A 27,469-nucleotide genomic window follows, 5' to 3' on the forward strand; every position below is an offset into this window, starting at 1 on the left:
GTAATGTTCAGAAGAGCTTGGGGAAGGGCATCTCGGGTGTGGGCTGGAGCCAGTTTTTCTCATCGTACGTGAACCCCTCGCCGCCGTCAATCATGTGGAACGTGTAGATCATACGTGTCTTGTCGCTCGGGTTAGGCGGCGAGCGGTGCATCACGCTACCGTGGATGAGCACCATTGTTCCGGCGGTGCATGGTGCCTCCTTCCACCCCGGCAAGTTGTCCCAGTCCTCCTCGTTCTTCTGTACACTGGGCACGTCCTCAAAAGTCGTGCCACCGCCGGGGGCGCGCACGAAACGCGAGCTGACGCGCGCAGTCTTATGCGAGCCGGGGAGGAAGGAGAGGCAGCCGTTCGCCGGCGTGCAGTCCTCCAGCGCAATCCAGCACCCGACAGCGCTCGGCGGGTCGGTGTACAGGAACGTCGAGTCGTTATGGCATGGAACTGGGTAAGCGCCGACTGGCTGGCCACCCACCCTGGCCGCCGATACGCGGCTGCTTGCAGATAACCATGCTCTGAAGCACGCGTGCGCTCTTGTGTGTACCAAGGCTCTTCGCGACGTCCCGCACCCGCTCGGAGAGTGTGTACTTGCCAAACACGGGGTCGATGAGCAGCGCGTGCCCGATCTTGTTGACACTGCGCTCGGCGGGCACGTTTAGCTTTGCAGGCGCCTCGGCCGTAGCTGGAGTAACTGCGCCAGGCTCCAGGAAAAAGCGGATCTTGTCGCCGGAAGAGAGAAAGTACTCGTCTCCGACGTGGTCTCCATCCGCGCTCGTCGTGAAGCGTGTCATCGGATGGGTGGTGGGGTCGAAGGAGGCTAGAAGTGTGCAGGCGCGCTCGAGCATCTCGGTCGTCTCCGATGGCGAGAAGAATCCTGGGAGAATAAGGTAGCCATCCTCCTCCCACTGGGCGAGCTGGGCCGAAGTGAGTGCCATGGTGGAGAGTGAGTGGTTGGCAAGTTGACGTTCTAGTCGGAGAACGCCTGATCAGGCTGGGAGGAGTGCGGGGAATGCGATGACCACGTGGCGATCTCTCCCTCAGTCTGCTCTCAAGCCCGGGCTTCATCTCCACAGATAGTCTGAGCGGTGCGACATGCACGAGGCATCGTATCTCAGCATGCAAGCATACGGTGCTCGGCGCAGGTCGAATGGCGCCGAAGAAGGGTGCAATGGATCCCGCTGCACCGCCCAGTTGACTCACCCATCCCGCCATTTGATTCCGCACCTCCACTTGACGCGTCTGACCGGACGCGTCCAACAACATTACTCCAGCCCATAAACCCACTCATCTTCATCATCACCTCTCCAGCTCCCATCCTCGCACCACCCGCCATGTCTGGTGAGTCAAGCTTAAGATCTTAAGAAACTCACATCAGATGCGGACAGCCCCGTGAAGGCGCCTCCGCGCAAAATCAAGCGCGTGATAGAGTCGGATGACGACGAGCCTGTGTCACCCAAGAAGTCGAACGGTTCCAATGGTAAGTCAACCCCTCTTGCCAGCCACTAATGACAGTTATATCACCACCTGCAAAGAAGGCGAAAGTAAATGCGGACTTCTTCAAGCCAAAGAGTAAGCAGGCGAGATCGGCGTCGCCAGAGAAGTCACCATCTCCCAAGAAGGAGGCGAAGCCTGAAGCGAAGAGCGAATCTAAGAAGGAGGCCGAAGTCGGAAAACGGGAGGAGGACAAGAAGGTGGAGAAGAGACCTGCGGCCAATGGGAAGCCCCTAGCTTCGATCTTCGCCAAGCCCGCAAAGAAGGAGGAACCAGAGGACAACGACGAAGCGTTCATTAACGACGACGAGGAAGGCGAGGATGAGCTCAGTGACGAGGAGCTCGAGGAGCAGGAGGAGAAGGCCGCTGTCAAGCTGTAGGTGCATCCCAGTAAAGACTTGCTAACCGGCAGCGCAGCCATCTTCACTAAGGACTTTAAATCAAAGGTTGCCGACAAGGGCTGGAAGGAGGGCGAGCCGTGAGTACCGTACTATAAATGTCGCTTACACCAGTGTGCCGTATGCCGCGCTTGTCGCAACATTTGAGCAAATTGAGGCTACAACAAAGCGTCTCGAGATTCTCAACATTCTCACGCAATTCCTTCTCGTTGTGGCCAAGCGGGATACTGACCCGGGGGGCACCAATCTCCTCAAAACCGTGTACCTCTGTATCAACAGGGTAAGAGAACCTGATCGAGTGGCAGACCTGACGATCAGCTGTGTCCAGACTACGAGGGATTGGAACTTGGTATCGGCGAGATGATCCTAATGAAGGCCATCGCGGAGAGCACAGGCCGGAATGTGAAGCAGATCAAGGAGGACCTTAAGAAGGAGGGTGACTTGGGCAAGGTTGCGATGGTGAGTTTGGCAACAGAGTCTGCCCGCTGATATCAGGCATCACGCAATAACCAGAAGACGTTGTTCAAGCCCAAGCCACTAACCGTCACCACGGTGTTCCAGCGATTGACTAACATTGCCAAGACGTCGGGTAACCAGGTGAGCAGTTGAGCCTGTTTCGTCCGGCTCACTCCAGTCACAAGCGAAGAAGGTCGGCTTCATCAACCAGCTCCTATCCGCATGCCAGGGCAACGAGGCCAAGTTCATTATCCGCAGTTTGGAGGGCAAACTGCGTATCGGTCTCGCGGAGCGGTCGCTCGTCGTTGCGCTCGCGCACGCGATTGTTTTGAAAGACAACGGTAAGATCGTATGCGAGGCCGACTCTGACGTCTCAGAGGGCAAGAAGCTGTCGCCGGAAGCAATGTCACAGAAGCTGGACGAGGGTGCAGAGATCGTCAAGGCTGTGTACAGGTGCAGATATCTCAATGACACGCAACTGACCCTAGTGAACTGCCGACTTATGACATAATCGTGCCGGCTCTCATGAAGGGTGGTGTTCACCACTTGAGAGAAAACTGCAAACTCACACCCGGCGTGCCACTGAAACCCATGCTGGCTAAGCCGACGAAGGCCATTACCGAGGTGTTGGACCGCTTCGAAGGCAAGATGTTCACCTGCGAGTACAAGTACGATGGCGAGCGTGCGCAGGTGCACCTTCTCGAGGATGGCACCATCGCGGTATTCAGTCGCAACTCGGAGAACATGAGCGCCAAGTATCCTGATATGGTCGAGCAGATCCCCCGCTGCATCAAGGAGGGCGTCAAGTCGTTTGTCCTTGATGCGGAAGCCGTCGCGTACGATGTCCAGGAGAAGAAACTTCTGCCCTTCCAGGAACTCAGTCGGCGTAAACGCAAGGACGTGAAGGCAGAGGACATTACAGTCAGGGTGCACCTGTTCGCATTTGACCTTCTGTATCTCAATGGCGAGGTGAGCTGCCTTGTCCCTTGTCCATGGCAAGCTGACGTGCAGAGCCTGCTGCAGAAGGAGCTACGTGAGCGCCGCGAGATCCTGAAGGAGCACTTCAACCCCGTTGAGAGCGAATTCGGCTTCGCGAAGGCTTCAGATAGTTCGAGCACGGAGGAGATATCCGCCTTCCTTGACGAGAGCATCAAGGACGGCTGTGAAGGCCTCATGGTCAAGATGCTCACGACGGACTCGTCGACATATGAGCCGAGTCGTCGCAGTATGAACTGGCTCAAAGTGAGGCGGAAGCCATTGTATCAACTGACGTGCAGCTGAAGAAGGACTACCTCGAGGGCGTGGGCGATTCGCTTGACTTGGTCGTCGTCGGCGCATACTACGGCAAGGGCAAGCGCACGAACTGGTACGGCGCATACCTGCTCGCATGCTACGACCCAGACTCGGAGAACTTCCAGACAATCTGCAAGATTGGTACGGGCTTCTCGGAGGAGCAGCTCAAGGCGCAGTACGAAGAGCTGCACCCGCTTGAAATGTCCAAGCCTCGCGGCGACATCGAGGTCGGCGGCGCTAAGCCAGATGTGTGGTTTGAGCCCAAGATCGTGTGGGAGGTGCTCACTGCCGACCTCTCGCTCTCCCCAGTATACACGGCTGCCCATGGACTGGTAAGCTCCGAGACTAGTGCCCCAGCTCACACCAGATTGAGAGCCGCGGCATCTCGCTCCGTTTCCCTCGCTTTATCCGGCAACGCGATGACAAGGATGCTGACGATGCGACGACTGCGGAGCAGGTAAGCCTCGCCGGGATCGAGCTCAACTGACACAAGGTGGCCGAGTTTTATCAACGCCAAGCGACAGCCGGAAACAAGAAGGGCGGGGGCAACGCTGAGGATTACTGGTGATACTATGCGATGGTGGTCTGTAACAGTATGCAGTGCATTTTTTGGGACGTTGCGAATGGATCATGCAGATTGGAGAGAGTGCGATGCGTACAATATTACAGACCGTCCGAGAAGCGGGCAAGATGCACGTAAGGATTTAGGTGGCCGATGTGGACATGCGACGAGCAGACACCGCAGGCATCACTACACGTTGCTGTCGTCGCTTGCGTTGGTCCTTCGCGAAGGCGTTCTCTGCACGGCCGCCGCCCGCCCCAAGCTGGATGAGCGTACCAGGTCCCCGGGACGCCGGGCCTCGTACTCGCGTTGAGCGGCGTGTCCACGCGCACCCACGTTGAGCGCATCGGGCCCGCGGCCAGCCGAGCTCTCGCCGACAATGGTCGCGCGCAGGTGTCGGAGTTTGGCCATGAGAGGCGTCGACCGCACAGCCGAGGTCGATGAACCGAAATCGTCCTCCGAGTCGCTGCGTTTCGTAAAGCGGTAGGGCAGGGGAATCTCGCGCGTGACGCGGTAGGCGTCGGCGTTACCGAGATGTTCGGTCTCGACACGGACTGGGGTTAGCTGAGGAGCTGAGAGATGGTGAGAGAACTCACAGAAATTCCATTGCCAGCGGCGCAGCATCTCGCACATGGCGAATACGAACGAGCGAAGCTTGGTCAACTCGGCGTGGTGCGGGATGTACCAGACCCAGATGAAGCGGATGAGTACGTTGGTCACCATCGCAAAGTAGTACCAGAGATGAGAACCGTATCCAAGATCCCTGCGGAGGCCGCGGCACCCGGGCCGCAGCAAACTCCAGTCGACGATCAAATCCTGCGGTCAGCTGATGCGCGAAAAGTCGCAATTCACCCAAAGAGACGTGTAGACGCTCGAGACGGTCGCGAAGATGATCCAAACAACGAAGGGCGCGCCATCGAGTGGCTTCTCCTGCCCTCTCCAGTATACGAAAAGGCAGGCCGAAAGAATAGACGAACAGTACTTGCCGCCGTTGATAAGATGGATGTAGAGACCTGAGTCGTAGTAACGTTTAAGGCACTGAATTAGACGCGACAGCGGAGGCAGCGCCGCAAGAAGAGCATACGGCCAAGATTGGCCCGTCTTGCACACGTGGAAGGTTCTATCGCCTGGCCAATGCTTAGCGTACACGCAGCCCATAAACATGAAGTTCTGAAGCGTGTACACAAGCGAGTTGAGCTCGTCCGCGACGAAGAAGGCAATGAACTCGACACGCGAATAACCGGGAGTGCAGACGCGGAATAGTACCTTGAGGAACCACCAACGCACACGCCGTCGGAAAATGGGAAGCGGGTTAAGGAAGAAGGCACATGTGAAGACGGTCCAAGCAAGTGGCCATGTCGTAACGGCGACGCTCTCGGGGGCGACCTGGTAGAAGCTGAAGAAGAAGCAGTAGCTGAGCGTCATGAAGAGGAAGCTGGGAATCTCCATGAAGCTTCGATAGTCCAGTGTCGGCCGATTCAGTTCCATGACGAACTCGTAGTTGATGCGCGCCTCGACCCATGCTGCGAGGTTGAGCTCAAACAGAAGGCCGAAGAAGACGGGCACGAACAAGCCGCCGTACAGTTGCAGAAGTGCTCCCCATTCGGGAATAGACTCGCGAGTGTCATCCTCAAACGACTTGACGATCGCAAGTACCGTCGCAGGGAGGCCCAGGCCCATCATCATCGCTGACCTGAACACAGTCAGGTAGTGAGTCATCGGCTGGTCGCCCTCGCGCAGCTTGAGACGGGCTCGCTTCGCATCACCGTGCTCGAAGTGTTCGCTGTAGAGCTCCTCGGACTGGCGAATAAGGGTATCAATCGTCTCGCCACGCGCGAACGAGCATGGGCCGATCCGGTCCTCCGTGTACAGCTCCAAACACTGGATTCTCGTGGCCTTCTCGAACTTCTTGAGCGCCTTGCGGAACCCCGTCAAATTAAGAATGCGGTAGTTCTTGAGCAGTTCAAGCTGGCGGTAGAACTCGAGCATTGCGGTGCGCAACTCTTTCTTGTACTTCATATAGCGTTCAGGGTCGTACTGCTTGGGCAGCTTACCGACGCCGTTCACACCGGCAGTGCCAGCGTCCGACCCGTTTCCACTTCTGGAGGTGGGCGTGATATAGCCCGTGGACGAGGAGGCAGCGGCTCTACCGTTGGTCGAGTTCCTCCTCGACCCCTCCTGCACGAAGGAATGGCGCAAGTGGAGCTTCTGGGCGACCCTGGATGGCCAAAACTCGTCGTACCCCGGGATCTGGAGCGCGCGGCCCATCTTGGCCTCCCACTGCGGCACGCCTTCGGGATACTGCTCATGAAAGAGCCGTCTGTGCTCGGCAAGTTGCTTGAGCTGGTCGCTCAACTGGTGGAAGCGGCGCGTCGCCTCGGCCTCGCGCGCAGAGTAGAAGTTCTCAACCTTCTCAAGCTGCTGATCGAGGAGGTCGAAAAATGCCTTCTCATCGGGCTCGAGTGTGTCGTACAGCTCTTCAAACGTCCGACAGCTGCGGGCTTGCAGTTTAGGCGAAGGTAGTCTCAATGAGCCTACGGTCAGCTCAGTGAACACCGATGAACTCACGAATTGAGCGGTTTCCACTGGGCGCATCGTGGGTATTGGCGGGCGAAACACCAACACTTGCCTGCGCTCGGCTCTGGACTAATGAGAGCTTGGGCGACAGCCCCGCGATTAACCCGGACGTTTTCCTCTTGCGTTTCCAATGGTCTGAGATCAGGCCCGTGCCAGCGGGGGCGATGGGTTGGGGATCAACCTCGTTATCACCCTCTCCGTCCGCATCCGCATCCGCGCCGCTGGCGCTGGCGCTCCCATCGTCCGAGATAGCATGGACAACGGGCGAAAATTCGACACCGCGCCCGCGGGCTGCGCGCTTGCGAGGACGGACAGTGTCGCCTCCTTCAATAGCTGGCCCGCCAAGATCGAGTGGTGGGGGAGGAAGGGGTTGACTGGAGGAAGAAGATAGTATGCCGGAAGGGACGGATTGGCTGGAGGGCGCCGTGGGTGTGGCGCTGGATGATACACCAGTGGGTGGGCTGTTGGCGGGCTGCGTAGCTTGAGTCAGCCGGGGACTGGGACTGTGACCCGTCGCACCATAGTTGCTTTGCTGTTGTCAGCGAGGACGTGGCAGCGCGCGCAAGCGCGGTGGATGTCTGAGGGGGTGGGGGGGGGGGGGGGGGGGGGGGGGGGGGGTGCGGAGGAGGGAGGCCAAGCCGGGGCCGGGCTGCTTGGGGTTGCGACAATCCCGCCAAGAGTGGGGGATCATGATGGGAGTGATGAGACAGAGTGTGATGTGGGTTGCATGGTACATGTCGAAAAATGAGATGCAAGGCAACGAGACCGGATGCGAGGGAAGGGAGGGAAGAACGCACCCTGTCTCTAGCCAACGCTGTCGCTGGTGACAAGAGCTGGCCTTCGATCGAACCAAAGGACGGGCGCGCGGCGGAAGCAGCAGTGACGGACGCGTTGGACCGCACCGAGCGATGGCTAGATGTCCGCTCGGGCGTGGGTCTAGCTGTGCCGATCTGTGTCCGCCCGCTCGTGTCTGCGGCTCTACGCGACGGACCGTGGTCCTCGTCGTCCGAGGAGCGGTCGTCGACGTCGTCGCCCTCATCGTGCTTGCGCGCGACGATGCGCTTGATCTGCTTCTTGAGTGCGCGGTAGTCGATGTACGCGCGCGCCCATTCGGGGGTCGCGTTGTCCGCGAGGTAGCTGGGTGAGTGCGGAAGAGAGAGTGGCGCTTACCGGCCAAACTTCATGGCGAGGAATGCGGCGCGAGGAGAGTGTTGCGGAGATGGTAGAAAACGTTGATGAGCGTGAGGAGACGAGATGGGGCAGTCGAGACAGCGAGCGGCGACGGGCGTGGGATGGGCGTAGAAGCAGCCCCCCGATGGCCGTTGCGAGATGGAAAGGAAGAGAGATGAAGAACGGATATAGGAACGTGATGTCTCAAACACCAACGGGATGATCGTCATTATGCCCCCACGTGCAAAGCCACCCAACCCCCGCCCACCAGGCCACCAGCGCGCCATTCGATCATCCATCACCACAAATATCCCTCCCTCACGCAGATGTCAGCCGTATGATCATGCTGATAGCAGGACTGGCAACATCATTCTTTCGCTAAGAGTGAGATGGATTAAGCTTGGGCGTAATGTCTGGCTTCCGAGATCCATGCATGACGTATTGTGTGGAAGTTGCTTCTAAAGATAATGACGACCGGGTGGCGCTACTCGGTCGAGATCACAGTGCGGCCTTAGGCTTCCAAGTCCACATTCCCCATCCGAGCGGCCCGTTCGGTTGAACGAAGATGTCTTGCAGCGCGTCCGTCTTTGGGTCGGCTGCGGCGGCCGCGACCACAAGAGGAAGCAGGTGCTCGGGTGTGGGGTGTGCCTGCCGATAGGCTGGGTGGCGGAAGAGACCGATCGCTCCATCCGTGGGTGAGTCCGAGTGCAGTGCACTCCCGATCGCTTGCAGGAACGCATCGCCATACGACCCTCTGCCGCCCGTCATGTAATCGCGCAGATTGTGCACTGCCTGGCCCGAGCCCATGATACCATAGCCCTCGTCGCGCAGAGATGCGAGCGCCTTGCCGAGCTTGGCCGCTGACACGGGGTCTGAGTCGCCTGGCAGAGACACCTGCACGACTGGGATGTCCGTCTTTCCCGCGAATGCGACGAGGAAGGGGACTGGCGTTAGCTCACTGACCTCACTGACAGCGGCTTGCGAACCGTAGATGAGACTCACCCCATACGCCGTGGTCAAGCCCGCGCTTGGCGGTGCTCACATCCATACCAGACGACTTGAGCGCAGCCGTCACGTCCTTGAGCATCTGCGGGTCGCCGTGCGAAGTAAACTTCTGCTCATAATAGTTTTTGGGGAAGCCGTAGAAGTCGTACACAAGAGGATTGGACGCGTCCGTGTTGACTGCTGTTAGTGGCCTCGGGTAAACATAGGGACTGAGATACTCACCGACAACGCCAGCCGAGTGCGAGGGGTTCTCCCAGTGCGCAGACACGACAACAAGGCCGCGCGGGCGAGCAGCCTCGACCATCTTGCCGTACTTCTGCCAGGCCTTGTACGGCGCACTTGCCGTGTCAAACATGGTAGGCGGTCCACCATGCGAGAGGAAGTAGACCTCGCCCTTGCGAGGGGGAGTGGAAGAGGTGGCAGTCGACATGGTGCGGGCAAGAGTGGAGGCGGAGGTGGAGGCTGGAATAGGGGTGGAGCGGAACGCTGCCAGGCTGAAGGGAGTGAAGCGAGGAATAATGAGGACGGCCGCAAGTACGCCGAGCGAGATGAGGAGGAGCAGCTTTGTGGGTGAGCCGGAGCGGCGAGGCATAGGCGTTGGTGGTGGTGGACGTTGGGCGAGTGCGGGATAGATATATCCACTCGGAGGGGTGGACATTACTAACCCACCTCCGACGGAACCTGGGAGGATTGCTTGCTTATCGAAATTCGCCGCACTTGTGCCGCCCACCTCCGCAATTGACGTGATGGGCTTAGTGATGCCTGGGACACCTTGGAAACCGAACTCAAACTGTTCGAGCCGGTGACGGGACGCGATGGCGGCGGTGCATCGCGTGCCGGCGGGAGCGCGCTTCGATGCGGACGTGCACGTGTCCCTTGGGCTTGGACTTGGGCTTTGGGGGTCTCGAGCTCTCGCGCGATGGGGGCCGAGTGCGTGAACTGATCGCACCAACCCGATACCGGAATTCGGGGACGTTCTTCGGCTTCTTCTTGCAACTCTTGGGGTGCAACTTGCGCTTCGAGGGCGACTTGATGGCTAGAGCGGAGAGGTCGCGCGTCAGAGACGAGACCGTGGCGTCCATAGGCTTAGGCTTGGGCTTTGGTGTAGAGATGAACAAACTGCCGAGGGCGGGTGTGAGGCATGTGACGGCAGAAGCGCTTGGGGCAGGAGAGGGGGAGGCTGTCGGCGCTGCCATTTGTCCTACAGCATCCACAGCACAGTCGGCAAGCTGAAAGATGGACGTGTGAGTGGAAAGAGGAGCTGGAGTGGACTGGAAGAAGCGGAGTGGAGATGATGCTGTGTGACCGGAGGCTAAAGGCATGCATGAATTGATGGCCGTTTAGCGGCGGCTCAGTGCCGAGGCAGGAAGGACTACGGTGGAGAGTTGTTATGATGACGTCCTCCAATTTACAGCATGACAGCATACACATCATGCTCATTGCGCGTGGCTTGTGCACCCATATCCATTGCAACAATGTGGGAGATACAACAGAGATTTAACATGCAAACAATGCACTACCTAACCATGCACAAATCAAGCTACTACACCTCCCCCTCCCCCCGACGATGAGGTGCGGCCCCACCAGCGGCACCTCCTGACGGTGATGCGTCCTCGGCCTCGGCCTTTTTCGTCTCAATCATGTCCTTGACGTTCTGCGAGCAGTACGGGCATATGCCTGAGTGGTTGACGAGCCAGTTGTCGACGCACTCGACGTGAAACACGTGCTTGCACGGCAGCTGGCGGAGCCGCTCCACCAGATACATTTCCTTGCCAAAGACCTCTCGCGGAGGGAGAAATGAGCTTTGGCAGATGGCGCAAGTCACTTGGTGGGCGCTGAGCACGACTCCAGGCAGACCGAGACGCGCGGGGTCGGCCTCTCCGGGCGCCACGGGCTGGCCCTTTGGTTCCTCCGGCGAGGGTGGGGCGCTCTTCTCAGCGTCGATGCCCATCGCCTTCTTCAGCATCGCAGAAGCGACGCCCTGCGATGAAGTGCCCTCGTTGATACTCCCGGCTTTTGAGGGCGCGTAGATTGACGGCTCGGGCAACGGCTCGTTGGGATCGGGAATGTATGCGACGATGGGGCATGCCTTGAGATCGTCCTCAGTGAGCGTCTCCGGCTGCGGCGTGCGCGGGCGGTGCATCCCCAAGATGGGTCGCACGGGCCAGCCCATAAAGTGGGCCAGTATCTGGCATCAGCGGATATCCACGAACTAGAAGACAAACCAGGTAGATTCCGGAGACGACGAGGATGATGCTTGCGCCGACGACGACGAGCGCGTAGTATACGGCGTGCAGCCACCCAAAGATAATCGTCGTAAGCATGAGCGGCCACCACAGGAGCGGGGCACTGTCGTAACAGTTCTCCTCGTTGACAGTCGGGAGCTGGGCAAAACACACGGCCGAGCCAATCAACCAGAGCACAAAGTGCACGATGGTCATCGAGTTGTTGACCTGGCTGGCTAACGAGTCAGCCGTTGCCGCCCACTTCTTGTGCCGCCGTCGCCGGCGCTCAGACTTGGACTCGCGTGATTGCGACGTTGCGAAAGATGAGGATGGTGAGGGTGGGTGTGACGGTGTAAACCTGATACTAGCCCGAGAGCCAGATGCAACTGACACAACGGAGGATGATGGGGCGAAGCGTTGTTCGGGGTCGACGGGCATTGTTGTCGTGGTCGCGACGGCAGCGGACGACGGCCCAGCGTGCGAGGAGATCATGTCGTCACCGGATGTACCAACGGCGCGGCGCACCTCGCTGGAGGGGAGAGAACCCCGTGACGACGACGCGCGGGACTCAAATCGCGCAGGAGCCGGCTTGCAGGGGAGATGTTGGATGGGAGCGGGCGCCACACGGCCATTCGAAAGTGACGGAGGGTAGGAGAAGCGCGGCGGGTTCGCAGGACTTTGGGATGGCGGCTCTGATATAAGGCGGCCTCCCTCGGGGATGGCGTAGTCGATCGAGCGATGTTCTCCGGGTGCACTCGCGGAGCGTGCGAGGGCCACATCGCAATGCTCAAAGTTCTCGCTCCCACCTAGCTGAGGGAGAGGCAGGCTCTGCGCACTTGGCCCAGTCAAAGGGCCAGTAGATTCTGTCACCGCGTCACGGTGGGGCAGCGCAAGCGTCGCGCCATTATCCCCCCTGCGGAAGATGTGCCCCTCGTCATCAATTCGAAGTTGCGCCGCGATCAATAGCGCGGCTTGCGCACGCCGCTCGTCAACGCGACGCGCCTCAAGCTCGAGGACCTCGATGCGCGCGCGTGCAGCGGCGGCAGCGCGCCTGCGGCTGCGGAAGAACGTCCACACGCGTGCGAGGATACACAGCCCTAAGCGCGCGGTGGACATGCCCAGGAGGGCGATGAACACGCTTGGATTGTGGCACGCGCCCTGCTCAGTCTGGACGTTGGTGCCGTCGGGCGAGCGCGTGTGTGACGCCACTCCAAGCAGGATGATGGTTGCGCCAAAGACGGCAACCATCATGGCGAAGGTCACGACTGCTTGAACGCGTGCGCGTTGCATGCGCCTGGCGCGGGCCCGATGGACCTGGTCTTCCATGGACGCGTCAGTGCGGGGGAGGTTGAGGAGGAGTGGAGAGTTGGAGTAGGAGGGGAACGCTGCGTGTAGGATGAGGTAAAGGAGTAGGGAGTGTGGTAACCGCGATGGAAGAGAATGTTTGATGACGACCAAAATTCAATTGAGGGTTAAGTAGACGCGGTGTCGAGCTGTGCAGATCTCGAAAGTTGGGTGGCGACTTGGCGTTGGCCTCGTCGCGTGTGGCGCAGAAGAGGGATCAAGGTAGAGAGAGGGGTTGCCTCTGTCGCGGACTGTCACAGCGACAGAGGACCAAAGGTGGCGGGACCCAGCAATTGATGTTTCAACGATGGAAGGAGCGACGCCAAGCTGATGCCTAGACATGTCGCTGCTACGAGTCTTCTCACCGCCATTGACATTCACCCCGTCATCACCCCAAGGCACCCAGGCACCATCTGCCCCCTCCTTGCCTTGGCTCTCCGATAGTCACGTGGTCTCAACGCGACTTTGCCTCCGTCTCCGAACTCTCCGCCAAAAGTCGGTCTTGAACTCACTCAGTCTCGAGCTCGACATCCATCCGCCGTCTGACATCGACACCGACACCATGTTCGGAGCTCTCCGACCCTCTTCTGTCCTTAACGGCGGCCTGCTTTGGAAGGTACCGTACCGCCTGTCCAACACGCGCAAGGCGAACCTCCGACAGCGGCTCAAGCGCGTCGACTCGGTGATTGCCGCGGTGGCTGAGAGCGGCGTTGAGTGCCGCGCGCTCACCCGGGCACTCGAGCTGCCAAAGGAAAGCGAGATGCCAGCGAAGGGTATGTTCTGAGGGGCCAGGATAAGTGGAGCGGCGCATGCCTCGCCAGAGGAGGCGAGCACCTTCGCGAACGATGCGGTTGAGGGAGGATCGACGTAACGGACTAGCGCTGACTCGAAGACAAGTACACCACCTACGACCCCAAGTACCAGCAGCATAAGTGGCGCAAGGGCGTGCACAAGGTGCCCAAGTGGACTAAGGTCGGTGTCCCTTCGGACCCAGTCCTCCAATGATGCTAACGAACAGTTGACATTGCGTACCAACCCCAAGGGCTTCTAGTGTATCCGCATGGCATGTAACAACATCTCCCTCGCTCGCCATATCTATCATCACCACTGCGGCGGGAAGCTGGGGTGGTTTTGTGGAACGGCCACGACCGCGGACACGAACTGCACGGGCTGAACGTACAGTGTGTTGACGTAAGTAATGTGCGTGTGCGTGTGCGTGTGCGTGCAGTGACAGCTGTCTTGATACTGCTCACGATCGTTGGCATCTGCGGCGCGCCCCTCTCTCATGCGCTCGCCTCTGCGCCGCTGGCTTCTTGAGGAACTGGCGCTGCGTGGGCGTGGGCTCTCTGGCTGAGGTATGGATCTGCGCCGCGATCGCCGTGAGCCTTCGGGCGCATTGCGGGTAGTGCAGGTCGTGCGCAAGCTTGTGGAGTGAATTGGGATGCGCTGTAATGGTGGACGGTTGTCGTTGCTGATGCGGGCGGCGTGACGTTGTTGCCTGCGCTCAGCCTTGCGCTCTGGTGTAGAGTAGTCGCTCTCTTCCGCCTCGAGGGCGATGCGCATCCAAGTCACGAGACACTGGAGAACGGTGCATTCTTTCTGGTTGCGGCGGATAATAGGCGACACAACGCAGCGCGAGTAGTCAACGGTGAAAACGCCGAAGACCCACCACTTTAGGGTGGTGGCAACCCAGCACCGGACGCCATGGGCGACGCACGCGTCGATCATCTGGGCCTGGAGGAGGCGGGCAAGTTGACTGTGTTCGTCGCGGCGGCTGGTGTGCTTCCCCCACTCCCGGATGTCGCACGTCAGCTCCTCCACGACCTCCTTGCTGTATGGCTGTGGGGGTAAGACCGTGAGGAGCATCGCGCGGCGCGGCGGTGCAGATGCCCCGTTGCTGTTTGCGCGCGCAAGAACGAGCGTGCCGTGACCGTTCACGAAGGCGGGGGCCTCATCTTGAGTACCAGGTGGGCTGGGTAAGCTAGCCAAGGGGAGGGGTGGGGCGGTCCAGAACTCGGCGTCAAGGTAGCGGAACCGGATGGTGTGGAGGACGCTGAGGGCCGATGTGAGGACCGTCTCGTTCAGCCAATGAAGAAGGTATGTGTCAGGAGACACCGAGGCTACTCCACTGAGGCACTTCGTCTTATAATTCTCTGCTGGCACTGTGAAGAGCAGCTTCCCCCAACGTTCGTCCTTTGAGAGGCGTTGGTCGGGCACATGAACATTGACGTCGTCGACGATTGCGTGCTTGAACCTGGGGTTTCGCTCCCATGTGCGGAGTGCGCGTACTCTTGTGTGGGACAAGCTGAGACGGGCGAAGGAGTTTTCGAGAGCACTACCTCGATCCATGCTTCGGCTACGCGAATGTAGCTGGTCTGCAGGCCAACCTTCAAACTTCTCGATCGCGGAGGAGGCGAGATAGCCTCGCAGGTTGTGAATGGGCTTTAGGAATATCTCTTCGATTGGCTGTTCACGTTTGGGGGCAGGCTGCGGTGCAGTCTTCAAGGCCGAGGAAAGTCGGCGGCTTCGGCGGTGCCGTGGTTCATGCCGCTGCTCCTCATCCGCACTCTCGACGGGGTCGGACCAACTCACTCGTGAGCCTAGGCTGTCGCGGCTGGTCGTGCGCCGCAATTCTAAAGACGGCTGCCCGTGGGGAACAACCAGGCCCGGAGTTGACTCATGGAGACTCAAGCTGACTGACCGCTGATGGTGCGACCTGCTGGAGGGAGTTGGCCGCTCCTGTGGGCCAAGGCGTGTAGAATCATTTCTCGGGCTAAATGAAGGAAAAGCTGTCTGGGGGTTGGGAGGCCATTGGGGCGCTGGAGGAGGAGGCTCGTATCGTTGGGCGTACGGCGTCCTAGTGTTATGCGAACTCGGAGTCGTGATATTCGTGTTAGCGCTTGCAGAACGCGCCAAACGGTCGCCTTCGGAATGGGCGCTAACACGCGAGCCCCGAGTCGGACCGGGATTGTGCCGGGTCATTACCCTGGCTAAGATACGGACTGATGTAGTGAGCCAGATATCACAGAGAGACGCGCTTCAGCAACACACCAGCCAAAGACTAATGTCGCGGACAGCGAAGACCAGAGCAACTTTGGCTCTTTGGATGCCACGAGAGCTGCGCCAGAGATTCTTGCGATGCTGGGCGTCGGGCCGCAAGTGGAGTGACAGAAGTGGTCGAGCTCTGACTCTTGCGACCGAGGTGAGATCAGCGATCCGCAACCCACCGCAGGATTCGTAGCCAACTGGTCTATATATTAATGTGGGGGTGGGCTGGAGGAAGATAGGTGCGAGTGGCCCGGCGGCTTCAGGCCCCAAAGTGGGAAGAGGGCAAGTGGCGAGTAGGTAGTTAGGAGCTGGGAGAGTCGCGTACGCAGCACGGAGCATGATATAAACATTCGTCGCCTCGATTGTGATGGGACTGTGGGGCGAGGCGAACAGAGGCGCGACGATGCGACCAGTATATTGTGATAACTGTTGATGAGTGATGACTGATGAACGGCGCGACAAGGGATGCTGCAGATGCATCACCTTTGCGTCAGCATTACGGCTGGTTGCAAAGTTTTATGCCCAGGAAACACCATCAGCACAAGGAAGCGAGCAACGACGTACCGTGCCCAGGTGAAGTGAGTTTGGCTATACATCGATGGTAGTCTAAGTCAATGACGAGACACTGTGCTTTGCCGAGGCGTGGCAGGCCAGACTGTGGCTCGCGCATCAGTGCTGTATATCAGTAGCTCCGTGCTCGAGGTGGGACCATGCAAGTCATGAAACGGAATCCATGCTTTGCGCGCCGTAAGTTATCAACAGGGTATAGTAGGATGCCCGGTGCAATAGCTAGGCCAGGCGAGCGGTGCGGAGCGACTGGAATGAATGGGAAGGTGGTCAGACGGACTGGTTGGGAACTGGCCCATACACTTTGATTCGTTGAAGTTTGAGATACACAGATAATAGGGCCGGGGTCAATGACCCATTTCCGCCGAGTGCTGATTCACTGAGTGGCGGCTGTGGCGTTGGGCTTGACCGATGTATCGGTCTCTACGGTAACAACGGGCTTGAGCAGCTTGCCGGCGCCGGGAGTGCCCTTGATGCGAGTAGTGGAGGGGGAGGAGATCCTTTTGTTGGTTGCGATGCGGAGGTTCTTCCTTTTCATCGATTTCACAGGCGTGGCATCGATGTTGATCTGACGGCTCGTGCTGTCGGCGAGCATCTTGGCTGGAGAGGTTGTCTCCGAAGCGGGCTTCTCGCCCTTCTTGTTAGTGGTAGTCTTCTCGGCCACGGTGTTGGGGTCCACCTAGAGTCAGCTTGGCAACCTTGTAAACAGATTTTGAGATACCTACGCGCATGTGGCCGTACTTTTGCGAGAGCTGGTCGACGGTGAGGACCTCGACGGATGGCTTGACAGGGCTATGAGGACTGCTCACAGGGGGGGGACTATTGGCGAAGCCGGCAGTGTGGGCCTGACTGGCGTGGGCCGAAGAGAGGGCGGAGGCGCGATTGCGCCAGTTGGCGCTCGCGTCGGCCTTGGAGGCAGCGTTCTGGTGAGAAGGGTTGGACTTGGAAGCGGTGGAGAGAATCTCGCAGGGAACACCGCCAAGCGCTGAGGAGTATTGGGATTTGGGAACGCGGACGTTGACGATCGCGTTGGTGGTTGGGTCGATAAGCGCAAGGGACACGAAGTCGCTCTGCTCAGTGACACCCTGCCAGACCGGGGCATTGGCAGAGTGAATCGCAGTGTCAATGCCAACGTTGAGAGAGTGGGCAGGCGGGGGAGAGCCGGGGATGGGGGAGAGTGGCTTGCCGATGCCGAGCTGGGAGCGGATATCGACGTGAGGGCGAAGCATGTTGGACTTGGAATCAGCTGCAGTCTTGCGGGTAGGACTCACATTGCCAGTATGGAGAAGAAGGTCAAGGGTGCTACCATCCATACTCGCAACCTTCTTCAGGCCTATGACCTGGGTTGAGTCACGCACCATGACAGGGACCTTCATGGCGTTCGAGGATGCGGGAGGAAAGTCCGACAGGGCCCCGGTAGAGAGATAGCTGGAGCTCGAGGCCGAGCGGTTCGTCGAGTCGGAGGGAATGCGGGAGGTACGAGCGTTTGAAGCGATCTTGCTCGAGTGATTCTTAGTGTCAAAGGTATCGGCACCACGGAGGCCGAAGACATGAGTCATATAAGAGGACTGGTCCGCGATAGTGGCGTCGACACCGCTGCAAGTGTTAGAGGGAAGGGGGCAGGCATGCTCACCTGGGGTTGCGGGCATAGGGGAGAGAAAGGGGACCATGGAGGGTAGGGATTGGGCGTTCACGTGCGCCAGCCACAGGACGACCAGGCTTGAACTTTTTGATCTGCTTCTGGCGCCAGCTGGACAGGTGAGTCGTGTCGGTGTCACCCGCTCTCGCCTTGGTGCTGTAGTCAAAATCAGGCTTAAGTGTGACAGCATAATTGATCTTGGCGGCGAGCTGGGCGGGCGAGGGACGACAAGGCGAACGGTCAAAGTCATCGGCCTCGTCGAGAAGTCGTTGGCGATAGTGGACATATGACATGGGCTGAGGTCCGAGGAAGATGTCCATTGACGCCGAGCTGGCGCTGTTATTGACAGAAGGAGTGCTGAATGAGCGATCGCCCGACGTGTCGGTGTTGACCGGAGTCTCAAAGAGGCCGTCCTGGGGAGCACGGATGTACTTGACCGAGTAGGGGGTTGAAACCCCCGGCGAAGGCGAGAGAAGAGGCGCACGAGACTCCATGGAGAGATCCTCCGACGTGGTGGCGACAGAGGGGATGGAGGGGCTTGGGGGACGACCGAAGGAAGGCTTGATTGAGTGACTGAACAAGTCAGCTGGTGAGTCCTGGAGATTGAGGAGGGAGCCGAAAGGGGACAGGGAAGGCGGTCAATCGCAGAAGGGGTGTAGACATACGTGATGTAGCTGTCGCTCACGACGCGACGCTGGTCGATCGTGTTGACAAGGCTGGTCGGTTTGAGGACGGGGGAGCTGTTGGGAGTCATCTTGTTGGGGGTGGGGGAAGGAGGGGAAGGAGCGCGAGTGGGAGATCCGGAGCTGTCCATGACCGAGTTGGCGATGTACAGGAAGGGTGAGAGCAAGGTGTTTGCAATGGTCCGAGGCATAGCCTAGCGGCTGGTCATTGACCGGATGGAAGAGCTGCTGGCTGTGTGAGCTACGATGGCTAGTGAGAAGGATGGTGACCGGTGCGCGGTGGACAGTGATGGGGACACGGGATGAGGGGGGGGGGTGTGAGAGAGATGAGAGTGAATGAGAGGAAGAGAAATGAGCGTGAGGTGATCAATGTCCTTATAAGGAGTTAGAGCTACTGGTGGGGTGAGTGAGCTGGGCTGGAGGCACCGAGGAAGGTATCAAGAGGGGACGCCACTACGCGCTGAACGAAGCTCTACGAGTGTATGAGATGCCTGCGCGTGTTCGCCGTCTCATCTCCTCGTTTGTCCCGATTGCTGAGCTGGAGTCTTCAATGTCTCGGCGGTGGGAATCTCAGATGCTGTGCGTCGACGCTACTTAGCGCGCATAGCGTTGCGTTGTCGCAGTGCCGATGGTGATTCAGCGTCTGGTGTGGTTCATGATCTGTGAAGGATGAGGTGGGCGACCTCCACCTGACCACTGTGGCACTATGGTATTCGTTCTTAATTACCGCTGTCATCATTTACAATCAGGATAATGCATCATTCAACCTCCACTTTGGACATCTGGGTGGCAACGGGACCAAAAAGATTTAGGATCGACGTTCCCGAACTGAGAGGCCGAAGTAACCCAAGTCATCCCTCTCCTCTGTTAGTTCGACTTCACCACCCACTGCGACGCACTCGACCTGCCCATCATGGTCAAGTCTCGCTCCATGCGGGGCATCCTCGTCACGGACAACCTGCCCCAGCTCCAAAATCTCATCAAGGTATGTGCCATCGCTGTGTACTCAGTCTGACATCCAGCGCGACCCGGTCGCGTACAAGGAGGAGTTCATGATCCAGTACAACCACTACCTCTCGCTCCTGCGGCTTCAGACTGTCGCGCCTGTGGCTGGCTCGTCGACTAATGACAAGACGACCGACAGCTTTGAGGACCTCATTACCTTCGTTTCGCAATGCGCCCAGTGCTACCCCAAGCTCACTGAGGATCTGCCCAAGCAGCTGAGCGCGATGCTGCTCGGCAAGGATGGGTTTATGATGCTCAAGGGCGACACGCGTGAAACCGGTGTGCGCAACCTTGTCATGCTCCGCAACAAGGATGTGATCGACTCGATTGAGTGAGTTGAGGAGCCTGGCGGGCAGCGAGTAGACGAGCTGACAGCAGGCTGCTCCAAACGCTCCTTCCTTTGCTTCCGCACGTCGGCCGCGACCTGCGACAGACAATCCGGAAGACAATCCTGACCGATCTCAAGACATCAAACCAAAAGTCCAAGAACCACCGCCTGAACCGCGTGGTGCAGGGCCTTCTCTTCGGCATGATCGAGAGCGGGATGGGCGGTGAGGTCGTTGGCAACAAGGGCAAGGGCAAGGGCAAGGAGACGGGCGGCGAGGCGATGTGGGCCGTGATGATGGTGCGCGAGCTGTGGCGCAAGGGGGTGTGGACGGACTCCAAGACGGTTTCCATCGCCGCGCTCGCCGCGTTCCACCCAAACACCAAGGTGCAGTCGGCGGCGCTGCACTTCTTCCTCGGGTCGGAGGCAGATGCCGATCGTGAGGACGACAGCGACGACGAGGACACTGTTGGGAATGCGCGGCGTGATCTCAAGGGCGCACAACATCGCGCCGGTATCAACAAGGATGGGCGGAAGCGACAGCGCCAGATTGAAAAGCTGGCCAAGGTTACAAGCAAGGCAAGGAAGGAGCGCGCCGCCCATGTGGCGGTCAACTTCCCCGCGCTTGAGCTCCTTCACGACCCCCAGACTTTCGGTGAGAAGCTTTACGACAATCTCCACAAGCATGGTGAGTATGCCCATGTGATGAGGGGTTCAGCACTGAAACAACAGACAAGCAGTACTCGCTCGAGCACAAGGTGCTCATCATGCAACTGCTCTCGCGTGTCATGGGCGTGCACAAGCTTTGCATCCTCGGCTTCTACACGTACATTATCAAGTACCTCGCGTACCACCAACTTCAAGTCACGCTCATCCTCGTGGCGCTCGCGCAGTCGGTGCACGAGCTCACGCCTCCCGATGTGCTCACGCCGGTGATCCGCAAATTGGCGCAGGAGTTTGTGCACCCGGGTGTCGGTGCCGAGGTCATTGCTGCCGGTATCAACGCGATCCGCGAGGTATGCCGTCGCCAACCGTGGTGCATGGAGGAGGACCTGCTGAGCGACTTGGTCGAGTACAAGAAATCAAAGGACAAGGGTGTCGCCACTGCCGCTGGCGGTCTGCTTGCGCTCTTCCGCGAGGTGAACCCCGGCATGCTTCGCAGGCGTGACCGCGGCAAGACGGCGAGCATGGGCCTTATCGACGGCCAGGTTGCCGCGTACGGCTACTCGAAGGACGCGGCGGACGGCATTGAAGGCCTCGAGCTGCTGGACGAGCACTTTGCTGCGATGCGCAAGGAGGCCAACGGCGGTGTGAGCGACGACGAGGCGGCATTCGACGAGGACGACGAGGGAGGGTGGGACAACTTTGAGGTCGAGTCGGACTCTGACTCTGACTCTGACGCTGATGGCGGGGGTTGGGTGGATGTGCCGTCGGACGGCGAGGACATTGAGATGTCTGACTCGGACGATGACGAGCCAAAGGCAAAGAAGCGCAAGACCAAGGCCGATGCCGATGCCGATGCCGATGCCGAGGACGAGGAGGAGGCGGTGGACGACGACGCCAAGTCGGTAGCGTCGGCGGCGACCGAGGCCAAGAAGATGTCTCTTCTGGCGCAACAGAAGATTTTGACACCGGCGGACTTTGCGCTGCTGAACGAGCTGCGTCTCAAGGCGGCGCAGGAGGCGGTGGAGAAGGGCGGAGGCTCTGCGGCCAAGCGCAAGCTCGCACAGCTCGAGTCGGCGAAGCGGTCGACGACAGTGGAGGAGCAGTCGCGCTTCTTGACCGAAAGCGAGATTTTGGGCGTGCGGAAGCGGTCAAAGATGACGTACGAGGAGCGACTGGAGAGCATTCAAAAGGGGCGGGAGGGACGGGAAAAGTTTGGTTCGCTCAAGGGCAAGAAGGCCAAGGAGAAGGCGTCGTCGTCTACGAACCGGGAGAAGGCGAGGAACAAGCCGTTGATGATGGCGGTTCACTCGAACAAGGTTGTGCAGAAGAAGAAGGCGAGTCTGCGGGACAAGCAGATGCGTCTGCGTGCTGCGATCGACAAGCAGAAGAAGATGAAGCATTAGTTGGAGGGAGTAGAGCGTGGGGGATCATGGGTGTCTGGGATGTACAGTATTACTTTATGCTGGCATATGCTAGGTCATGTGTTGAGAGCATAGCAGTAGTGGGAGTACTTGGTGGTTGAGTGGATACGGGCATTACGGGCATACGGGCATGCGCGTCGTCGTGCGTCGCGTCTTGTACAGTTTGATCAGAGAGTAGGGGATGCCGAATTTTGGGAGGTGGACACGGGAGGGCGGGATCAAAGTACGAGTGCAGGAGCCCAAGAGAGTTCTGGCCGGCCAGGATGACCTTGCCAAAAGGAGACAGCATCCGAGCCCTTGGGACCTTTGGGACCTTTGGGACCTTTGGGACCTCTGGGACCTTTGGGAGTTGTATAGAGTATGTACATGGGATAGGATGTGGATGAGGGTGTAAGGAACGAGCCGCGAGCCGGTCCAAACACACGATGGGATGGGAGGGGGGGGCGCAGCGCACAGGATTGAAACCCAGGGGGTCATCCCGGGCCATTTGGATGAGGCCCTGGGGCCTGGGGGGAGGGTTGGGGAGGGGGGAAAAGGAAAGAGGTGTGAGCACGCGCCGCGCGCTCCGTCCATCGAATCATTTGGGTCGACCCCCTCTCTCTTTCACCCCTTGCTGCCTCGTTGTACCCAGAGCATTGCAAGCGCCGAGAGATCACTCGGTTGCTCAACTTGTCCATCTCCATCCTCGTCCTCATCCTCGTCCTCGTCCTCTCCATGCTCCTACAACTACACTTCAGACACGCTCGTTAAATTCATCATCATCATCTTTTTTCAAGCTTCCAAGTAGCTTGCAAGTGTCGTTTTACTATTACTACTACATACTACTAGTAACGAGACTATCGACTACCTGGCCACCCGGGCACCCGCCGACATATCCGAACCCCCGCGCCAGTCGACCCAATACACCCAAACACGGCTTGGTCTCTGTCACATCCCACCATCATCCATCTCTCAATCTCTCTTGCTCTCTTGATCATTCGCACGGGGCTCTCTCCTATTCTCCCCCCCTACCACCCCACAAGGCCCACCACACACATCCCCACCCAACTACTCTCTCTCTCTCTCTCTCTCGCCCTCCTCCTCTTCGCCCTCTCTTTCCCCCCCTGCACTCGCTCCTTCCCACCTCTCACCTCTCGTCCGTCCATCTCTCTTCCGCCCATTACACCCTCCCTCCCACCTAACAGCCCACCTCCCACAAACAGACGCTTCGTCACCTACTATCCTCCCTTTCATACTCTCCTCGTCCTCACGGCGAGGAAATGTCAACAGCAACCCCCACGGCCCAGCCGTCATCCTCCTCTTATAATCCACCACCATCCACCATCATCCCCGTCCAGCCTACCACTCCTTCCCCTCCTCCTCCCGCACTCACTCAAGCCCAAGCCCAAGCCCACGCACCCGCACCCGCACCCGCACCCGCACCCGCACCCGCCACCACCTTGTCGCCCACGGATGCCACTCCCCCCCACACTCTCGACACCCCTTCCACCTCCGCAAACATGACCGTGACCGACCCTGCTCCGGCTGCAAAGGTCCCCGAGCCTGCCGCCGCCCATGCCGTGGGAGCGACCGCCGATAACGCCCAGGCCCCTTCCTCATCCGCCCCCGCCCCCGCCCCCGCTGCCACCAAATCAGATGCGCCCGTTGCTAATGCAAAGCCATCCAGCAGCATCCGTGCATCCGACGAAAAGGGTACCTCGGACCGGAGTACAAAGCCCGCTCACAAGAAGAGGCGGAAACGTGGCGGCTTGGCCGGTATCTTTGTCGCTCTTGGCTGCATGTCGTCGGATGAGTTTGACGACGTCCCACCAACCAAGGCGACCCATGCTAGCGCCAACCGCAATGCCGCTACTACTACTACTACAACTACTACTACTGCTGCTGCTGCTACAAACACCTCCCCCGCTGTTGCCAAGGACACGACCTCGACCTCCCTGGCCGCGCAACCAGCTTCCTCCACCGCCGCAGTCGCTGCTGGAGCCGCTGGTGTTGCAGGTGTCGCTGGTGCTACCGCTGCTGCGGCAGCCACCGCCAAGAAGGCTGACCCGACCACGTCCCCCGCCGCTACAGCCACCAAGTCCGACAGCCCTGCTGTTGCAGCAACTCCAGTCACGGGCAACGCTTCGAGCGCCGCTGTAGAGTCCCCTATCACCCCAACGCGTGGTGACTCTGTCGTTTTGGGAGGTGGCGAGCCAACCACGCCGCCACTGGAAGAGGTGAGTGTGTGCGCCCATCCAGCGAGCGAACGTCTCCTTTACTTGACGCCCCTTTCCTTTTCATTTTTCACACCCCCCTCGCCCTCGCGCCGCTCTGCGTAAACGAATGCTGACTATTCCCAGACCGCAGGCCTCACCTCGGGCGCTGTCCAAGCGCCTGGCTCTGGTGGTGAAATCCTCCACCAGCACATGCTTCATCGCTCCGAGTCTGAACAACATTTGGCCGCGCACCAGGGTGAAGTGGGCAAGGCCGAGTCGAGCGGCGGCTTCACCGACTTGAGCGAGGACGGCATCGACGAGAGCGGGCACCAGGAGATGCTGTATGGTGACGACGAGTACGAGGATGACGAGGACCGTCTAATTGCCCAGGGCGGTGTGGGCATCCCGATTGACGAGGTGAGCTTTGGGCGTGGCGTTGTTGTTGTGTCTCTGTTGTTTAAATTGGCTTGAGCTGACGCCTCCCCCCAGAACGGTAATCCTGCACCGTTGTTGCCAGCCCTCAGCGGCATCGACAAGGGGCGCAAGTGCCTCGTTCTCGATCTCGATGAGACGCTCTTGCACTCTAGCTTTAAGATGCTCCCATCTGCCGACTACATTGTCCCTGTTGAAATCGAGTCGCAGACGCACAACGTCTATGTGATCAAGCGCCCAGGCGTTGACCACTTCCTCACGGAGATGGGCAAGATTTACGAGGTTGTCGTCTTTACTGCTTCGCTGAGCAAGTACGCCGACCCTGTCCTCGACATGCTCGACGTCGGCCGTGTCGTCCGCCATCGTCTCTTCCGTGAGAGCTGCTACAACCACAAGGGCAACTATGTCAAGGACTTGTCGCAGCTCGGCCGTGACATTGACAAGACGATCATCATTGACAACTCGCCCGCCTCGTACATTTTCCACCCGAACAATGCCGTCCCTGTCTCGACATGGTTCAACGACCCACACGACACGGAGCTCACCGACCTGTGCCCCTTCCTGGCGGACCTTGCCGGTGTCGACGACGTGCGCGGTGTGCTTGACGGCGGCATCTAGGCAAAGTGACGCCGCGTCGTGTGATCCATATACAACTCGCCTAATTTTGTCCCATCAGGTCGCTCCTGTCTCCGCACGCCTCCCCCCCCCCATTTGCACAGCTGTTCCCACGTCGACACCATTGCACACATTTCCTTGGCACCCAGATATACCCGATACCCCCGTCTCGTTGTCTGTACAGACTTTTCCCCTCGGGCGTTGGCTGCCATCGTCCGTATACTCGCCGATTGTTACTACGCTTCCTCACTAGTATTAGCACATTCTTTAACATGCAGTCGTGGACGCATGGCGGGGGCGGGGGCGGGGGCGGGGGCGGGGGCGGGGGCGGTATCCGGCGTCAGTGGGCTCGGACGCTCGGTGCGGGTTCAGTGTGAACAGATTACGAGCACAGCACAGGACAACGGCCGCGGGGCGGGATTCATGCGGACAGCCAGGTACAGTACATGATCGAGGGATATAAATGGCATAACCTTTCGGGCTCTTGGATCTTGGATATCTCTCCCGCGTCGCACGCACAAGTTGGACACGGCGCCGCATTTGTTGGAACTATCCGGCGCGCTCTTGGAAAACAAGGCACGTGATTTGGAAATTGACGTAGCCGGGGCCGCGGGCACCTCCACCGCACCTGCCCACTCAGATCCGCCGATCCGTCCACCTCTCCAAGCCACATATACGTCCCATCCGCTGACCGCTCTTCGGCTCCATCCACCATGCTCTCACGCACCGCCACCGCCCTCCGTGTCGCGCCCCGTGCGGGCCGTCTTGTCCTGCGCGGCCTCGCGACCAGCGCGCCGATGTACGAGGTGAGTCCGAGTCCTGAACGAAGTGGGTAGTGTCCGGAGGCGCCGGCGTCCACGTTCCCACCGCTGCCAATAGCTATTATGAGACCAGCCGCTGACAAAAGAACAAGCGCACCCCGCTGTACCAGCTCAATGTGGACCGCGGGGCCAAGATGGTGCCGTTTGCCGGGTACGACATGCCGCTGTCGTACGGCGATGTCGGGCAGGGTGAGTGCTTAACGCTGGGGGAGGTTTGAGGAAGGGAGGCGGTGGGGGAGGCAGGCTCGCAGAAATTGACGAGGGCTTGATTGCGAGGCCAGGTCGGGTGAGCAGCGATTGCCACGGCTGTCGTCTTTGGGCGAGAGCCGAGTTGGTGCACCAGCGCCTGCCGCCTCGCCTGGCGACTACCCTCTTCACTATGCTGTCTTGTTTTTGCGGGGCGCTTGTGGCCCCTTGTCTGCAGACCCGCCGCCTCAAACCCGTTCCAATCAGACTCCCACTAACCCCAGTCGCCGCGCACAACCACGTCCGCACGGCCGCAGGCCTCTTCGACGTCTCGCACATGGTGCAGCACATCTTCACCGGCGCCGGCGCCCAGGCGTTCCTCACCAGCCTGTGCCCGACCTCGCTCGACAAGATCCCCGAGCACGGCTCGTCGCTCTCAGTGCTCCTCAACGAGGACGGCGGCATCATCGACGACCTGATCCTGACCAAGCTCACGGCCGACGGCTCCAAGTGGTACACGGTAACGAACGCGGGCCGCGCCGACGAGGACAAGGCGCACTTGTCCGCCAAGCTCGACGCATGGAACAAGGCGCACCCGGACCAGGCGGTCACCTGGGAGATCCTCGAGGGCTGGGGTCTCGTGGCGCTGCAGGGCCCGCGGGCCGCCGAAGCGCTCGCCAAGCTCACGGACGCCGACCTCACGGCCCTCAAGTTCGGGCAGAGCGTGTACGCCGACGTCGGCAAGGACAAGGTGCGCTGCCACATCGCGCGCGGCGGATACACGGGCGAGGACGGGTTCGAGATCTCGATGCCGCCCGACGCGTCCGTGAGCATCACGGAACAGATCCTCGCAATCCCCGACGTGTGGCCGATCGGCCTCGGCGCGCGCGACTCGCTCCGCCTCGAAGCCGGCATGTGCCTGTACGGCCACGACCTCGACGAGAGCGTGTCGCCCATCGAGGGCGCCCTCGCCTGGCTCGTCGGCAAGGACCGGCGCGCCGCCGCCGACTTCCCCGGCGCATCCCGCATCCTCGCCGAGCTCAAGGACGGGCCGAAGCGCCGCCGCGTCGGCTTCGAGGTGCCGGGCGCGCCGGCGCGCGAGGGCGCAAAGGTCTTTGACGAGGCCGGCAACGAGATCGGCGTCATCACCTCGGGCATCCCCTCGCCCACCCTCGGCACAAACATCGCCATGGGATACGTCAAGAACGGGCAGCACAAGAAGGGCACCCCCGTCCAGATCGAGATCCGCAAGAAGCTTCGCCCCGCCACCGTCCGCCCCATGCCCTTCGTTCCCCCCAAGTACTACAAGTAGTGTGTCTGTAGTGAACATTTCGGTTGTTGCATCGCATAA

At 59.6% G+C, this 27,469-nt stretch overlaps 11 protein-coding genes across 11 annotated transcripts; 4 read left to right on the top strand and 7 right to left on the bottom strand.

The window, feature by feature from the left end:
- Positions 1 to 7: 7 nt before the first annotated feature.
- COLE_05531 (uncharacterized protein) lies at positions 8 to 929 on the bottom strand (the record flags this gene model as incomplete). Its single annotated transcript, XM_018421941.2, has 2 exons — positions 8 to 438; positions 470 to 929. 2 exons carry the CDS (start codon positions 927 to 929, stop codon positions 8 to 10), a joined length of 891 nt encoding a protein of 296 aa, XP_018282188.1.
- Positions 930 to 4,383: 3,454 nt separating this feature from the next.
- On the bottom strand, positions 4,384 to 6,789 carry COLE_05532 (uncharacterized protein; the record flags this gene model as incomplete). The annotated part of the gene is made up of 5 exons (XM_018420166.1): positions 4,384 to 4,748; positions 4,791 to 5,010; positions 5,047 to 5,391; positions 5,533 to 5,730; positions 5,851 to 6,789. 5 exons carry the CDS (start codon positions 6,787 to 6,789, stop codon positions 4,384 to 4,386), a joined length of 2,067 nt encoding a protein of 688 aa, XP_018282186.1.
- Positions 6,790 to 8,439: 1,650 nt separating this feature from the next.
- COLE_05533 (uncharacterized protein) lies at positions 8,440 to 9,376 on the bottom strand (the record flags this gene model as incomplete). The annotated part of the gene is made up of 3 exons (XM_018420566.1): positions 8,440 to 8,885; positions 8,944 to 9,126; positions 9,169 to 9,376. 3 exons carry the CDS (start codon positions 9,374 to 9,376, stop codon positions 8,440 to 8,442), a joined length of 837 nt encoding a protein of 278 aa, XP_018275307.1.
- A 355-nt stretch (positions 9,377 to 9,731) lies between these two features.
- COLE_05534 (uncharacterized protein) lies at positions 9,732 to 10,142 on the bottom strand (the record flags this gene model as incomplete). Its single annotated transcript, XM_018419542.2, has 1 exon — positions 9,732 to 10,142. One exon carries the CDS (start codon positions 10,140 to 10,142, stop codon positions 9,732 to 9,734), a length of 411 nt encoding a protein of 136 aa, XP_018275306.1.
- A 347-nt stretch (positions 10,143 to 10,489) lies between these two features.
- COLE_05535 (uncharacterized protein) lies at positions 10,490 to 11,387 on the bottom strand (the record flags this gene model as incomplete). Its single annotated transcript, XM_018424896.1, has 2 exons — positions 10,490 to 11,134; positions 11,172 to 11,387. 2 exons carry the CDS (start codon positions 11,385 to 11,387, stop codon positions 10,490 to 10,492), a joined length of 861 nt encoding a protein of 286 aa, XP_018275305.1.
- A 1,690-nt stretch (positions 11,388 to 13,077) lies between these two features.
- On the top strand, positions 13,078 to 13,566 carry COLE_05536 (mitochondrial 54S ribosomal protein mL60; the record flags this gene model as incomplete). Its single annotated transcript, XM_018420564.1, has 3 exons — positions 13,078 to 13,288; positions 13,408 to 13,487; positions 13,534 to 13,566. 3 exons carry the CDS (start codon positions 13,078 to 13,080, stop codon positions 13,564 to 13,566), a joined length of 324 nt encoding a protein of 107 aa, XP_018275304.1.
- Positions 13,567 to 13,616: 50 nt separating this feature from the next.
- On the bottom strand, positions 13,617 to 14,243 carry COLE_05537 (uncharacterized protein; the record flags this gene model as incomplete). The annotated part of the gene is made up of 1 exon (XM_018424532.2): positions 13,617 to 14,243. The coding sequence occupies one exon, from the start codon at positions 14,241 to 14,243 to the stop codon at positions 13,617 to 13,619; it is 627 nt and encodes a 208-aa protein (XP_018275303.1).
- Positions 14,244 to 16,506: 2,263 nt separating this feature from the next.
- COLE_05538 (uncharacterized protein) lies at positions 16,507 to 17,800 on the bottom strand (the record flags this gene model as incomplete). Its single annotated transcript, XM_065626416.1, has 4 exons — positions 16,507 to 16,809; positions 16,856 to 17,365; positions 17,402 to 17,727; positions 17,764 to 17,800. The coding sequence occupies 4 exons, from the start codon at positions 17,798 to 17,800 to the stop codon at positions 16,507 to 16,509; spliced, it is 1,176 nt and encodes a 391-aa protein (XP_065482227.1).
- A 1,565-nt stretch (positions 17,801 to 19,365) lies between these two features.
- On the top strand, positions 19,366 to 21,851 carry COLE_05539 (uncharacterized protein; the record flags this gene model as incomplete). The annotated part of the gene is made up of 4 exons (XM_018427034.2): positions 19,366 to 19,437; positions 19,475 to 19,788; positions 19,836 to 20,470; positions 20,515 to 21,851. The coding sequence occupies 4 exons, from the start codon at positions 19,366 to 19,368 to the stop codon at positions 21,849 to 21,851; spliced, it is 2,358 nt and encodes a 785-aa protein (XP_018275301.1).
- A 1,517-nt stretch (positions 21,852 to 23,368) lies between these two features.
- COLE_05540 (uncharacterized protein) lies at positions 23,369 to 25,114 on the top strand (the record flags this gene model as incomplete). Its single annotated transcript, XM_018424895.1, has 3 exons — positions 23,369 to 24,085; positions 24,209 to 24,481; positions 24,554 to 25,114. The coding sequence occupies 3 exons, from the start codon at positions 23,369 to 23,371 to the stop codon at positions 25,112 to 25,114; spliced, it is 1,551 nt and encodes a 516-aa protein (XP_018275300.1).
- Positions 25,115 to 25,824: 710 nt separating this feature from the next.
- Positions 25,825 to 27,430, top strand: COLE_05541 (uncharacterized protein; the record flags this gene model as incomplete). Its single annotated transcript, XM_018424531.2, has 3 exons — positions 25,825 to 25,917; positions 26,019 to 26,121; positions 26,403 to 27,430. The coding sequence occupies 3 exons, from the start codon at positions 25,825 to 25,827 to the stop codon at positions 27,428 to 27,430; spliced, it is 1,224 nt and encodes a 407-aa protein (XP_018275299.1).
- Positions 27,431 to 27,469: the final 39 nt, after the last annotated feature.

This window comes from Cutaneotrichosporon oleaginosum (assembly GCF_008065305.1).
Source record: "Cutaneotrichosporon oleaginosum strain ATCC 20508 chromosome Unknown ATCC20508_contig05, whole genome shotgun sequence".
Taxonomy (NCBI): domain Eukaryota; kingdom Fungi; phylum Basidiomycota; class Tremellomycetes; order Trichosporonales; family Trichosporonaceae; genus Cutaneotrichosporon; species Cutaneotrichosporon oleaginosum.